Source organism: Bufo gargarizans, chromosome 5 (assembly GCF_014858855.1).
Source record: "Bufo gargarizans isolate SCDJY-AF-19 chromosome 5, ASM1485885v1, whole genome shotgun sequence".
NCBI lineage: Eukaryota > Metazoa > Chordata > Amphibia > Anura > Bufonidae > Bufo > Bufo gargarizans.
In genome coordinates, this window is record NC_058084.1 from 212,550,204 (window position 1) to 212,564,228 (window position 14,025).

At 51.4% G+C, this 14,025-nt stretch overlaps 1 protein-coding gene across 1 annotated transcript in view; it reads right to left on the minus strand.

Moving 5' to 3' along the window:
- ANLN (anillin actin binding protein) overlaps positions 1-14,025 on the minus strand; it is a 72,557-nt gene that overhangs the window by 18,110 nt on the left and 40,422 nt on the right. The window contains exons 14-17 of the mRNA XM_044293890.1: positions 7,368-7,541; positions 5,547-5,673; positions 5,401-5,449; positions 3,888-3,944 (exon numbers count right to left, since the gene is read on the minus strand). Coding sequence (XP_044149825.1) covers positions 3,888-3,944; positions 5,401-5,449; positions 5,547-5,673; positions 7,368-7,541 — 407 coding nt within the window. The remainder of the gene's footprint in view (positions 1-3,887; positions 3,945-5,400; positions 5,450-5,546; positions 5,674-7,367; positions 7,542-14,025) is intronic.

Sequence of the window (14,025 nt, forward strand, 5' to 3'; positions counted from 1 at the left end):
CCGTGAATGGTAGGCCGGCCAAAGAGCGTTTGGAAGCGGCGTCCGCCGCCCAAACCTTCAGCCAGAGTTCCCTCCTGACAGAAACTGCCAGGGCAGAGGAACGGGCAATGAGGGCACCCGCATCAAGGGAGGCCTCACAGACGAATTTTCCGGCCTGAACAATTAGTTGGGCTAAGGAACGGAGGTCCTGAACAGGGACGTCCGACCCTAACTCCCGTTCCAGTTGCAAACCCCATTCAGAGACCGCTTTGCCAACCCAGGCGGAGGCAAAGACCGGTCTAAGGGCCGAACCAGAGGCAGTAAATATGGCCTTGGAGAGGGATTCCGTACGACGGTCCTCAACAGACTGGAGGGAAGATCCGTCCTGTACAGGAATAGTAGTGCTTTTGGACAGGCGAGCCACGGGAGGATCAACCTTAGGCGGGGATGTCCACGTGGTCACAGAATCCGCTGGAAAGGGATAACAAATGTCCAGCTTTTTGGGTGTAATAAAGCGGACGTTAGGCCGAGTCCAAGCCTTGGATACCACAGAAGAAAAATCAGCGTGTATGGGAAAAACCTTGGAGGCCTGTTTGGGGCGGAGAAAGGACACGCCGGCCTGTTCAGAGCTGGGGGGGTCATCGTGTAGCTGAAAGGTATCACGGATGCTAGTGACAAGATGCCCCACCGCGGACGCCAATTTGGACGGAAGCTCTGAGTCCATGTCCACGTCCGAATCCGCCAGTTCTCCCTCAGAAAGCGTATCCCTTTGAGAGGATAGACTTGACTGAGCTCGCACGCATGGCGGAGAGAGCGAAGCATCTGGAGAAGATGTGCGCTCAACCCTTGAACGTTTCTGAGTATGCCGGGCCCTGGAAGATTCGCTGGGAGGCAGGGAACCAGTGGGGGCGGCAGAAACGGTAGTCCCAGCGGGTGCGACAGGGATTGTGGCAGCCTGCGGGAGAGGCGGTCTATCCACGAGACGGCCCACTACGTGTGTAAGGCTTTCCACCGCCTGAGACAGAGACCTAGCCCAGTCAGGGGGTTCAGAGGCACCGGGGGGCGCAGCGGGAAGCGGGCCCTGCACCGGGGCCTGACATGCAAGGCAATGCGGCTCAGATTGCCCACGCGGAAAAAGTTCCTTACAGGCGGTACAGGCATGGTACCAGGGTTTGGGGGCACCTGTGGGATCTGACATGCTGAAGTGTGGTTGTACTCTAATATAGAGACCACAAAGGGTTATAGCAGCTATGACCAGGAGGGTTAGGAGAGGGTTAACTGTCCTACCAGTGCCTCAGAAGAACGTCAGGAGATGGCCCAGATCAGCAGCAGCAGAGAAGCAGTGAACAGCAGTGAGCAGCAGAGAGCGCCCACAGAAGCCGAGCGATGTACACAGGAGGTTAGAGTCCCCCACCGTGTCCCAGCTTCCTGTCAGGAGTGAGGAAGCGCGGGAAACCTCAGCAGAAAGCGCGGGGAACAAGCTCCGCCCCCTCCAGCACTTGAAATGTCTCCTGTGAAGGAGAACGTAGCTCCGCCCCCAAAATGACGCGCGGAAGCCCCGCCCCCTGCCGGGACCGCTAAGCCCCGCCCCCCGTTCTCGGCGGGAAGGGGGAGAGAGAGAGAAGAGAAAAATGGAGTCAGCCCCGATAAGGGGGAGGGGGGGGGGAGAAAGATAGCAGCGTGGGGGGGAAAAGCGTGGGGGTGCTGAGGATGCTGCTGTGCTGCATTGTCCTGCAGATGAGCGCTCAGAATGAGCGACCACGGGTGCCCCCCTTACCCAGAGGGGTAGATGCTGCAGATAGGGACGGGGTATGGGCTGGAATAGCCATCTCACCGTGCGACGTCTTCACCCTCAGTCCTTTCCAGCAGGGTCGCCCCTTCAGCCACTGGCACCGCAGTGGCAGGAAGCTGGAAGAGGGGCTTTCCTATTGCTTCTGTGGGGGAGGCAGCAGTGCAGATAAGTTGGCACTGGCGCAGCTCAACCCCGGGAGAGCAGAGAGGTCAAATGCGTCTCTGGTATCCCTAGGAAAAAATAAAATAACAAGGAGAAAACAGCCCTGCAGTAGCAGGGAGTGTCTTGCCTCCTTGGACACTAAGCTAAAACTGGTAGCCTCTATCTCCAGGCTGAGGGTATAGCTGATGGAGGAGGGGCTTAACAGTTTTACTTAGTGTCATGCCTCCTAGGGAGCTGAGCTATACCCAAGGTCTGTGTCCCCCAAGGAAAATGGGCGAGAAAAGGTATTTTTATATTATTTTACCAGCCCCACAGCAGATCAGTATAATGAAATATTTAAAAAAGGACCTCTCACCTCTCCTGACATGACAGTTTTAGTAAGTACTTGCATTCCCCATGTAATACCAATTCTGGAGGATCCATTTTTATGACTATGATTTTCCATTCCTGCTAGAAGTTTACAAATAAATTGCCAGCAGTCTGCAGTAAAGGTACTGCTGGGTGTTACCAGTAGCGGGTGTGTCTGACTCTGCCCAATCTGTGCTGCAGGTGTCCGACTGTACAGGGACACACCTTCATCTGTACCTTTACTTCAAGCTGCTGGCAATTTATTGAAAGGAACGTCATAGCGTTTTTCTTTTCCAGTATTGAGTTCCGTCCTAGGGAGAACATTACGTTCAGTATGCATCAGGTCAGTCCCTCTTACGTTTTTTCGCAGGAGAAAATACAGCAGCATGCTGTATTTTTCTCTCCAGCCAAAAATCCTGAACACTTGCCTGAATGCTGGATCTGGCATTAATTTTCTTTGTAATGTATTAAAATTGCCGCATTGACGGATCCGTTCTTCTAGTCCGCGCATGTGCAGACATTTAAAGCATGTGAAAATGATAAATACCGAATTCGTTTTTCCGGATGACAACTGGAAAGACGGATCCAGCATTGCAATGCGTTCGTCAGATGGATCCATCTCACAAATGCATCCGTTTGCGTACGGATTGCCGGAATCCTCTGCCTCAAGTGTGAAAGTAGCCCTAGAATAGATGCTCCAGAATCATTATTACATGGGGAATGCAAGTAGATACTAAAATAGACATATCAGGAGAGGTGAAAGGTCCTCTGTAACTCTGACAATCCCTTTAAGCAATATCTTCATAAAACTGGAAAACCCCTTTCGATATGCCCAATTATGATGAATGGATGTTCCAGATAAAGTGGCCCTCAAACAGTGGTTGCATGCCATAGGAGCCCTCACTTATGGTCATATGCACTGGTAACATTAACATATCCTAACCCCATAATGGTGTGAACAAACCTTTTAAAGCAATTGTTTTACCATAACAAACTTACCACTGATCCACAGGAAAGGTGATAAAAATCTGATCAGTGGTGGCTGTTTGCTGGTACCCACACCAATAACAAAAATGGGGGTCTGATCATTCGGACCACCATCAACTATGAGAATAGGGTTTCCAGAGTCAACTCTATGGGACTGATGGAGATAGCCAAGCGCTATACTTGGCTATTTCCCTCAGTCCCGTAGAGATTAATGGAGCGGCAGCGTGAGACCCTAGCTCCATTCAATCATGGACCCTTATTTTCATGATCCTATGGATAGGTGATACGCTATTATGGTGAAACAGATGCTTTAGCCTAGGCTGTTATAGGATGCTTTTTCTTGCTTATGATTAGCAACACTAAACTCTAACCTTAACCAACTCATGTAGATTGTTCAGAGGATTTCACAGAGTATTAAAATGTAAATGATAATCACAATAATAAAACCATAATAATAGTAACATTGCCATTATAAGGCAAATGTATAGCATCTGCTGACAAGTGGCAGCATTGGAGAGCTATGCGAGAAGCCAATCCATGAGAAAAGTACCAATTCATGGCTCTTAAATGGATTAGCAAATAATCGGAATGAAAACATTTAGAAACTGTGATTAGTTACCTTTGACTTCACTGCCTTTTTCCTCTTATCAGTGGAGGGAACTTCTTTTCTTTGTGCCTAAAATATGCAGTATAAGATAAGCTTCGCTCATAATGAACAGATCTTAAATATGTTACTACAAAAATGAGCTTGAGACTGCATACCGTATTTTTTGCCCCATAAGACGCACTTTCCCCCCCCAAAAAATCGGGGGGAAATGCCCCTGCGTCTTATGGGGCGAATGTGGACAATTTAACATCGCTGGATGCGATGTAGCGTACGCTGGGGGCCGGGAATAGCGGCGGGGCGGTGCAATCAATGTACTATAGCCCCGCCGCTCCGATATACTAATATTAAATGTCTTATTCGATTAAAATATATTAGATATGCCCCCTCACTCCTATATTGCTAATTGTACCTTAAATCCTATTCCTAGCTTCTGTAATGCAGGACGGGCGGGCGGCAGCGTGACTCCCTGATGTCACGTGCCTGCGCCGCCTACTTTATGAATGAAGCAGGCGGCGCAGGCAAGTGAATGAAGCAGGCGCCGGCCGCCCGGCCTGCATTACAGAAGCTAGGAATAGGATGTAAGGTACAATTAGCAATATAGGAGTGAGGGGGCATATCTAATACATTTTAATCGAATAAGACATGTAATATTAGCACTGGGGGTGGCAGAGGCGGGGGCGGTGGCAGGTGGGTGAGCTGATCTGTGGATGGCACAGTTAAGGGGGGGGGGGGGTGTCTGTGGATGCCACTGTTATGGGCTGGGGGGCTGTGGATGGCACATATATAACAGTGCCATCCACAGATCCCCCACCCCCTGTAACAGTGCCATCCACAGATCCCCCACCCCCTGTAACAGTGCCATCCACAGATCCCCCCCCCGTAACAGTGCCATCCACAGATCTCCCCCCCCCCGTAACAGTGCCATCCACAGATCCCCCCCCCTATAACAGTGCCATCCACAGATCCCCCCCCTGTAACAGTGTGTCAGTCACCCACAGATCCCCCCCCCCATAACAGTGTCAGTCATCAACAGATCCCCCCCATAACAGTGTCCGTCATCCACAGATCCCCCCCATAACAGTGTCCGTCATCCACAGATCCCCCCCATAACAGTGTCCGTCATCCACAGATCCCCCCCATAACAGTGTCCGTCATCCACAGATCCCCCCCATAACAGTGTCCGTCATCCACAGATCCCCCCCATAACAGTGTCCGTCATCCACAGATCCCCCCCATAACAGTGTCCGTCATCCACAGATCCCCCCATAACAGTGTCCGTCATCCACAGATCCCCCCATAACAGTGTCCGTCATCCACAGATCCCCCCATAACAGTGTCCGTCATCCACAGATCCCCCCATAACGGTGTCCTTCACAGATCCCCAGTAATAGTGCCACCCACAGACCACCATTAGTTCCAAACCCACCAAAAGCTAAAAATAATTTTTTTCTTATTTTCCTCCCCAAAAACCTAGGTGCGTCTTATGGGCCGGTGCGTCTTATAGGGCGAAAAATACGGTACTTACCAAGCTGTAGACATCTATGTAGACTGCAAAGTCATTAGAGACATCTTCACTAAAAATAAAAAATAAAATTATTCAAAATCAGAAATATCTACCAAAAATCTGACCACACACAACATCAGAGATTGCAAATGGTACCGGTTACTTACAGACTAAATATAGTTGGGAAGGATAACGCGTCCCCTTTCATTGAACTGGAAATACTAGACAGAGGAGTGGCCACCATGTTTTCTGCTCCTGATCTGATAATTATGAAGAAGTAGTAATTTGCTGACTCTGTGAAAGGCAAAATGTACAATTTAATTTAGTGTGCAGAGACGAGAAAGTGCCATCTTTATATTCAGTTCTTTACCATTAGCCTAGCAGATACTATTGCTTGGTCAGAAATGTCTCAAAAGGATCTGAAAAGTGAGATTCGGTAAGTCCTTGAGGCTCGCAAAGCATGACATTCAGGAGCACAATTTCTTACAACTCATTGGGCATAACTGCTATTTAAATGTGCCAGAATCTTGACGCAATTAGCCATGTACCTACTTTAACTGTTTCATTCATTTTTCACTCCAAGAAGTGATGTGGGGGCGATTTTACTGTACAGGGGCATGGCTTTAACGCAAAATCAAGCACCAACAATTTGGGGCATAGTAAGCCAACATATGGAAAGACAGACTAGACAGTCTTAGGAGGTACCAGATTTAGCATCCAACATTAGCCACCGATAAATCAGGTGCTGCTTAAAGAGGTATTCCTATCTGGGTCATTTATGGTCTGATAGGCGCGGATCCCAGGACCTACCTATGGGACTCACTGTTATCTCAAGAACCAGGCCCTTAAAAGGGGTTGGCCACTTTATAATACCAGCCGCACATGTGCAGCTAGTAATAATCGTTCTTAAACTAATGGCCATCAATATAACAGGACCTTCATACCCCTTTAAGAAACATTCATGTGCTTATATTCCTTTTAGTCTGCACAGTATCTGAACGATTAGGGCATGTTACCATGGAACGGAAATGTCAGCACCAAAATGCAATCAAACTGAGCCAGAATTCTAGCACTGTGTGCCACCTTTCTAAAGGGAATTCATCACCAATTTTATGCTGCCCTACCTGAACAAAGCGCTCGGTCTTGTAATTGTACTGACCCAGCTGTTTTGCTAAAAATCTATATTGAACAACTCCAATACTGGATCCGTCTCTCTGGTGTTATTGGGAAAAACGGATCTGATATATATTTTTTTCACAGATTTAAAGGTCTACGCATGCGCAGACCGGGAAACCGGGTCCGTTTTTCCGGAACACTTGGCACCGGATCCGGCATTAATACATTTTAATGGAAATTAATGCCGATCTGGCAAGTGTTCCAGAATTTTTGCCTGAAAAAATACCGTAAAAATGGACTGAACTGAAGACATCCTGATGCAAAACTGAAGCATTTTTTTTTCCGGTAGTCAATACCGGAATACTTTAACGCTAGTGTGATAGTAGCCTAAGTGCAGCTTTTGAGAAAAGGTTGTGGTTTTGGATGGAAGGAGCTCGGTGACAATGTATGCCAAAATTTTGCCAGATTTGGTACAAAATATGTGCAAGAAATAAGCTAACTAATAAAGGAAGACTAGACAGTCTAGGTATGTCTATTCTACACTGTCTAAATCTGCCCACAGTTTATTTGTGCACTCTGTGGTATATCTCTATAAGAAACTGTTGAATATGAACTGGCTCACTGTCCAGCAGTAACAAACTATAAGGTGACATTGTGGAATGGAACAGCATTTATAAAGAAGTCAATCATAAAGATCATGATTTATACGAGGCAGCTTTTCAGAAATGAACGCGTGTTTTACAGTCTGATGCTGCCATCTACTGGTAACAGTGTTAACCAACAAGCACAAATTTTGATAGCTGTTTTTTTCTCTCATACACAAAGTAACGTTCCAGAAACAAAAAAGCAGTGCAATGGTAATAACTACTTACCTGGTCTTTGAGAGGTGCTGCAGACAAAATCTGTTTTAAGAGGGAGGAATATTTCTGAAACAGATACAAGGCCCCTTGATGGTGTGCCATCATTGACGTGGGAATTGGGTTTCTTCTGAGGTCCTTCACTCTTCAGTCTATTTATCTCAGCAAGCAATGCAGCTCTTTTTTCAGCTGTAAAACAAAAAAGGATTCAATGTGTTATTATATGATAAAAGGCAAAAAAAAAAACGTACAATATAAAATGTATACATGTCTGATAATTGAATTCTATATTAAAAAAATGCCATTATGCAGCTGGGGTTTAGGGTTCCAAGCCTGCCCAAAGGAAACCCATCCGTCCACGCAAAAAAACGAGATTTTTGTATAACTTACCAGTAAAATCTCTTTCTCGCTCTTTCCTTGGGGGACACAGAAGACCTTGGGTATAGCTCATCTCCCTAGGAGGCGTGACACTAAGTAAGAACTGTTAGCCCCTCCTCCACAGCTATACCCTCAGCCTGGAGAGAGAGACTGTCAGTTGCGTGTCCAAGTAGTGAAAACAAGGCAAAGTCCAAAAGTGGAACCAACAAGCCAACTACCCAACGGGTAAAACAAACCCGGAAACCGTGCAGAGAAGAACAAAGAATGGGTGGGTGCTGTGTCCCCCAAGGAAAGAGCGAGAAAGAGATTTTACTGGTAAGTTATACAAAAATCTCGTTTTCTCGCCCAGTTTCCTTGGGGGACACAGAAGACCTTGGGACGTTCAATAGCAGTCCAAGAGGGGAGGGACGACAGCACCAAGGCGAAGCACCCGAAGGCATCAAGAAACCGCCGCCTGCAGACCAGGCGGCCCAAGGCAGCAGACGCTGAAGCCCGAGTACGCACCCTGTAGAACCTGGTAAGGTGTGCAAGGAAGAAGTGACCGCCTTGCACAAATGCATGGCCGAAGCCTAATGCCTCTGACCCAGGAGGAACCGACAGCTCTGGTGAAATGAACGGTGACACCAAAAGCAGAACCCTGCCCTTGGTGCGGCAACCACAGCAATAGCCACTCTGAGAATAAGGAGGAAAGCCACCCTGGATGCCGTCAACCCTTCGCGCGGACCTCCTGGAACCCAAGAGGCCGAACGTAGACAAGAGTCGGAGATCTCCAAGTAAAAAACTGCAAGGTCCAAACAACGTCCAAACCGGTGAAGTGTCCGTTCCCGGGGGTGGGAAGGGGAGGACGACTGCCTCGACGAAATGAAAGACAAACACCACCTTCAGAAGGAAGGAAGAGACGGAATGGAGAACAGCCCTGTCCTGGGGAAAGACAAAAGGCTCGGAACAAGAAGGGCCGCCACTCAGGCACCCGCCAGAGACACGATGGCTACATAAACACAACCGTACAGGACAGAAGGAGTAGAGAGAACCACTGTAACGGCTCCAAGCGAAAGATTGGAGCGCCAAGAGCCCAGTATGTAGGTCCCAGGGCGGTACCGGAGGGCAGCACAAAGGAACCCAAGAGCCGCTCCACGGAAGAAGGTCCAGACAGGCCCAGAGGGCCGGGGAACGCTGAAAGAAGAAGGGCAGCGCTGACACCTGATACTTCAAGCGACAGAGTCCCAGTCCCAGTTCCAGGCCGGACTGGAGAAAAACAGAACCATGGAGAGAGAAAGGAAGAGCGGGGGAACGCCCAGCTTCCCACAGAACCCCAGGTAAAAACCTAAGTCCTCCAACAGATCCTGGACGAAACACGGCCAGGAGCGAACACTAGCGAGCCCACTAGAGTCGCCTGGGCAAGAGGGTGAAAACCCAATGATCAGGCGCAGACCAGTAACACGGGTAGAACGGTCGGTAGAACTGGTCCCGCTGGCCCCCGAGCAAGTTGTCCCGGATCCACCCTGAGTGGGGGAGCAGAAGGACAAACGGACAGGAACCGAAGGGTCCGTCCAGCAACCGCCAGATGCCAGGACAAGACAGGCTAAAACCCAAGCCGATGCAGTCACCACAGGAAGACGGACTACAGTCCCGGTGTGGGAGATCTGAAGCCAATCTTGGCAAAAGGCAGTCCTCCCAAGCTACCGAGAAGGTAAGTCCATAGCAGAAACATTGCCTAGAATTGAAAACAAAAAAACAAAAACGCAATCTGCACCCAGCGGGAGGACAGAACGCCGTAGACCCGGTAACTAGGTACACAGCTAGTACAACCAGTGTGGACAAGGGGGACTCAAAGGGAACACCAGTACCATCCACATGAACAACCACGCTCTCCCCCGAGGGAAGGGCAGTGAAGGAACAGCCTCTGAAGCGCGGCCGAAACAGAAGCCACATCGGAGTGATCTGTACCGAGTGGGAGCCAAACCGACCGGCGAGAAAAGGCGGTCGAGACAGAGGCCGGCATAGGAGTGGGCAACAGAGAAGCCATAGAACAGCTCAAAAGCAGCACACCGCTACACTGAGACACCCGGTCCACCGCCTTGAATACCCTGAAGAACTCAAGGCGGAGGTCCTCCGGACCTGGGTAGGCGAGCACCCAAGAGAAGTTGGGTGACCTTCCCAAGAAGAGCAGCCCGAACCTGGTAGCAGATCAGACTGAAGCACCGAGGGCGCCAACCGGAAAGAATCATACCACACTGCACCCGAAGAGGAGGAAAAGGTACTAGGCGAGGGGACCGTAGTCCTGCCAGAGCCAACATAAAATGCGAAGGGCGCTGCAGACAGCACTCTCGACCATGTGACCACTAGCGCAGGGAAACAATGCCGCGGAAGGACGAATGGGTAAGTATCTAGGAACCACGAACACTCCCCGGGCGGAAGGGCCAACGAAATGAGTGAGTACCACCCAGCTCGGTGCAGTAGCGAGCAGCAGAGCCCGTCTACTTAAATATAAGGTATTCATCTGTTGCTTATTGGACAACACCTTAGGCTCACACAGGTGGACAGAATGATCTCCTTAGAGAATAGTGCAAGGCTTGCTGCAAACACCGTCTCCCAAGAGAAAAAGTATGTCGCAGGGGGAAAGGAGGCATACGTACGAGTAGCCCCGTAAGCAGTGAGAAGGCTAACCCACCTACGGGACGAGAAGGCATACACGGCCCAAACAACGCACAAGAACGTCCGCTCACTGCAAAAATATCACTCAGCGAAGAAGGCCAGCCACAGAGTCCCACAGTATCTACGGAAGTGCAACTGAAAAGGAGTTATGCACAAGACTAGTAAGGTATGCGATAGAACGCAAACTGACCTCCTCGAAAGGGGGGGACATGTACCTGGCAAACTGCAGTCAGCAAGAGTGCAAGGGCCCGCCCCAAAAAGGGGGTGATGCCCAAGGTCGTAACTACGTCAGAGAAGTAGGGCATACCCTACTTCGCCCAGAAGGGCGCCATGCACATGGCCACACAGTATCCAGCAGGAACGCAGGAGGTCCACCTAGTGAAAGGGGGGTCATGCACAGGGCTATCCTAGCATTAAGTGAGTGTGCAACAATTCACCCAACACCGAAATTTTGTGAGAGTGCAACTACTCCACCAATGAAGGGGGAACATGAGCAAGTCCAGCACAGCACATACAAGGACAGCCTTGAATCCCGTGAGCGTGCAAAATTCCGCCCATGGAATGAGGGGTGGTCACGCACAAGGCCAGCACCGCATCCAATGGGAACACAAGCGTTCCACCCATGTTAGAAGGCCATGCTCAAGGCCAGCAATGTATCCGGTGAGAGTGTAGTATGCCGCCCAGAACACGAAGGGTGGGGGGGGGGGGCCATGCACATGGCCAGCATCGCATTCAGGGAGAGTGCGAGCAGCCGGTGAAAATGTGCGTATGTCACCTAAAGGAGGCATGCCCATGGCCGGCAGCGAATCCAGTGAGAGTGCGTACACCGCCCACGGAAGAGGGGTCATGCATATGGCCGGCAGCGGATCCAGAGAGAGTGCAAGCACCCCGCCATGCATAGGGTTCATGCACCTGGCCAACAACGTACCGGCGAGAGAACAACCACCGACCGAGGGAGTGTATGTATGCCGCCACCAGGGAAGGAGGCATGCCCAAGGCCGGCAGTGAATCCAATGAGAGTGCATCATACCGCCTATGGAAGGTGGTCATGCACATGGCTGGCAGTGAATCCAGTGAGAGTGCCGAATGCCGTCCACAGAAGGGAGTCATGCCTATGGCAGGCAGCGAATCCAGAGACAGTGCGGCGTTCCGCCTAAGGAAGGGGGTCGTGCACATGGCCAGCACCGAATCCGATGAGAGTGCAATATTCCGCCTAAGAAGGGGGTCATGCACATGATCGGCAACGAATCCAGTGAGAGTGTAGCGTTCCGCCTATGGAAGGGGTCACGCACATGGCCGGCAACGAATTGCCGTGTTCCACCTATGGAAGGTGGTCGTGCACATGGCCAGCACCGTATCCGGAGAAACGAGAGTGCAGTATCCCGCCAGGAGGGGGGTCCTGCACATGGCAGGCACCCTACAGAAAAGGCCGCATGCACTGACCAGCGCCGTAGCGCGGAGAGGGCAAAAAAACCGCCTAGAAGGGGAAATGACCCTGGTAGCGCCGCAGCCGGGGAGCGCGACACCATGCCACCTATGGAAGGGGGGCATGTATACAGGCAGCACTCTGAGATGAGGCTGCAGTGTCCTGCGCAGCCCACAAGTCATATTAATAAATAATTTAATTTCTTTTTTTTTTTGTTTAATTTATTTATTATAACCCAGCCTCACTGAGGCAGAAAGCCACACAGGCCCATCGGAAGCCGGCCTGTACCCAAGGGGTTAACAGGGATCCGGCCTGGGGGCGGCACTGCGATCCTCTGGGGGCGGGGGAACCTCCAGGCGGGAAGATTCGCGCCCGGAGAAGTTCCAGCCCCCTCCAACAGAGGCCCGAATTTTGCGGCCTAGCAGGCCGTGAAGCCGGGGTCTAAATTTTTAGCGGCGCCCGGCTGACCGGGGCCGCACAGTATTTAAAGTACCGGCCGGGCCTACGGAGCGGCACATACCGGCCGCGGGTGCCCACCCCGCGGGCCGGAAGAGCTGGGGACCCGGATAGAGTGGGATCGCTGCCGCGAAGTGTCGCCCAGGAGGGGAACAACATTTTGCGGCGCCCGGCCGACCGGAATGTTCCGACGGTCGGCCGGGGGCTGTTGAGGCATAGCGCTCATTTGTAGGCCGCGGTGCCCACCCGCTGTCGGAAGCGATGACCCGGCAGCCATTTCACCCCTGGAGCGGGCCCTTGGCCTAGAACAGCGCTCCATATGGCCGGCAGCCACAACCACCTTGCCCTTGGACCGGTGCCCGTGATGGGTCAGGGGCAGCAAGGCGCGGGCCCTCTGGCCCTGAAGCAGTGGCCGGTAAGAGGGAGGGGGACCCTGAGACCGGGTCTGTGAGGGTGGGAGGCCTGCATAACCCCTACGTCAGGGGCAGCTAGGTGCGAACCTCTGCAGCTCCCCAGGCATTCTTCTTGTCAGGGAGAAGGGTGCCAATGTCCTATGGAGGGGAGGAGAGGGAGCAGAATGTCGCCCTGTGGCAGCCAGGGGCCAGCCTAGGACTAGCAGGGACAAAAGGGTCCAGAGGCCCTGTCAGTATGGGGGTCAGGCACGCAGGAGACCGGGGTGGGGGGGGGGGGGGGACGTAGGGCTGGAGAAGCCAATCTCTCACCACAGCCGTCTTCACCCTCGGTCCGTTCCAGCAGGGTCGCCCCTTCAGCTACTGGCACCGTAGTGGCAGGACGCTGGAAGAGGGACTTGGCGTGCGGGCGACCGTTGCGCTGGCGGGATGTAGGGGAGCTGGGCTGCCCTGATCCACCTTGCCTTCTGTGGGGGAGGCAGCAGTGCGGATGACCGGCACTGGCGCAGCTCGACCCCGGGAGAAACAGAGAGGTCTAGTGCGTCTCTGTTGTCCCTGATGTTCTGGAACAAAAAGAAAAGAAAAAAGTAAAAATCTAAAATTAAAACAAGGAGAAAACAGCCCTGCAGAGCAGGGAGTGTCTTGCCTCCTTGGACACTAAGCTAAAAACTGACAGTCTCTCTCTCCAGGCTGAGGGTATAGCTGTGGAGGAGGGGCTAACAGTTCTTACTTAGTGTCACGCCTCCTAGGGAGATGAGCTATACCCAAGGTCTTCTGTGTCCCCCAAGGAAACTGGGCGAGAAATAGTAACTGAAAATCAAACTTACTGGGAGAAAAGTACATAACTCCTCTCTAGCTGGATTGGGTTTATGCGCTGATGTTGAGGCCAGTACAGCTCACTTCATTGCGCATGTGACTGATGCCACTGCAGAAGAGTCCCGGACTCTTCACACAGTAAGTTTAAGGGGCATTCTGGTTATAACATGTTATCCTCTATCCATAGGATAGGTGATAACTTTCCGGTCAGTTGGGGGTCATACTGCTAAGACCCCATACCCCCATGGAGCCCCCCTGAAATGGAAGCCGCACCCTTCATTTCTATGGGGCCCATGTTCTCGTGATTGGTGGGGGTCCCAGCGGTAGGACGCCCACCAATCCCCTATCGTTGTTATAACTGAAATACCCCTTTAAATTATCATTTACTATTCTTTGCTGGGGAGGATGAGCTTGCTGTGGGCATGTTTGGTACCCTGAACCCCAGCTGTGGGCGTGCGTGTAGGGGGGCTGCTAGAAATATCCAGAGAGTGAGGCAGTGAGGATGCTGGATGTTGCAATTTGGTAAGTACTC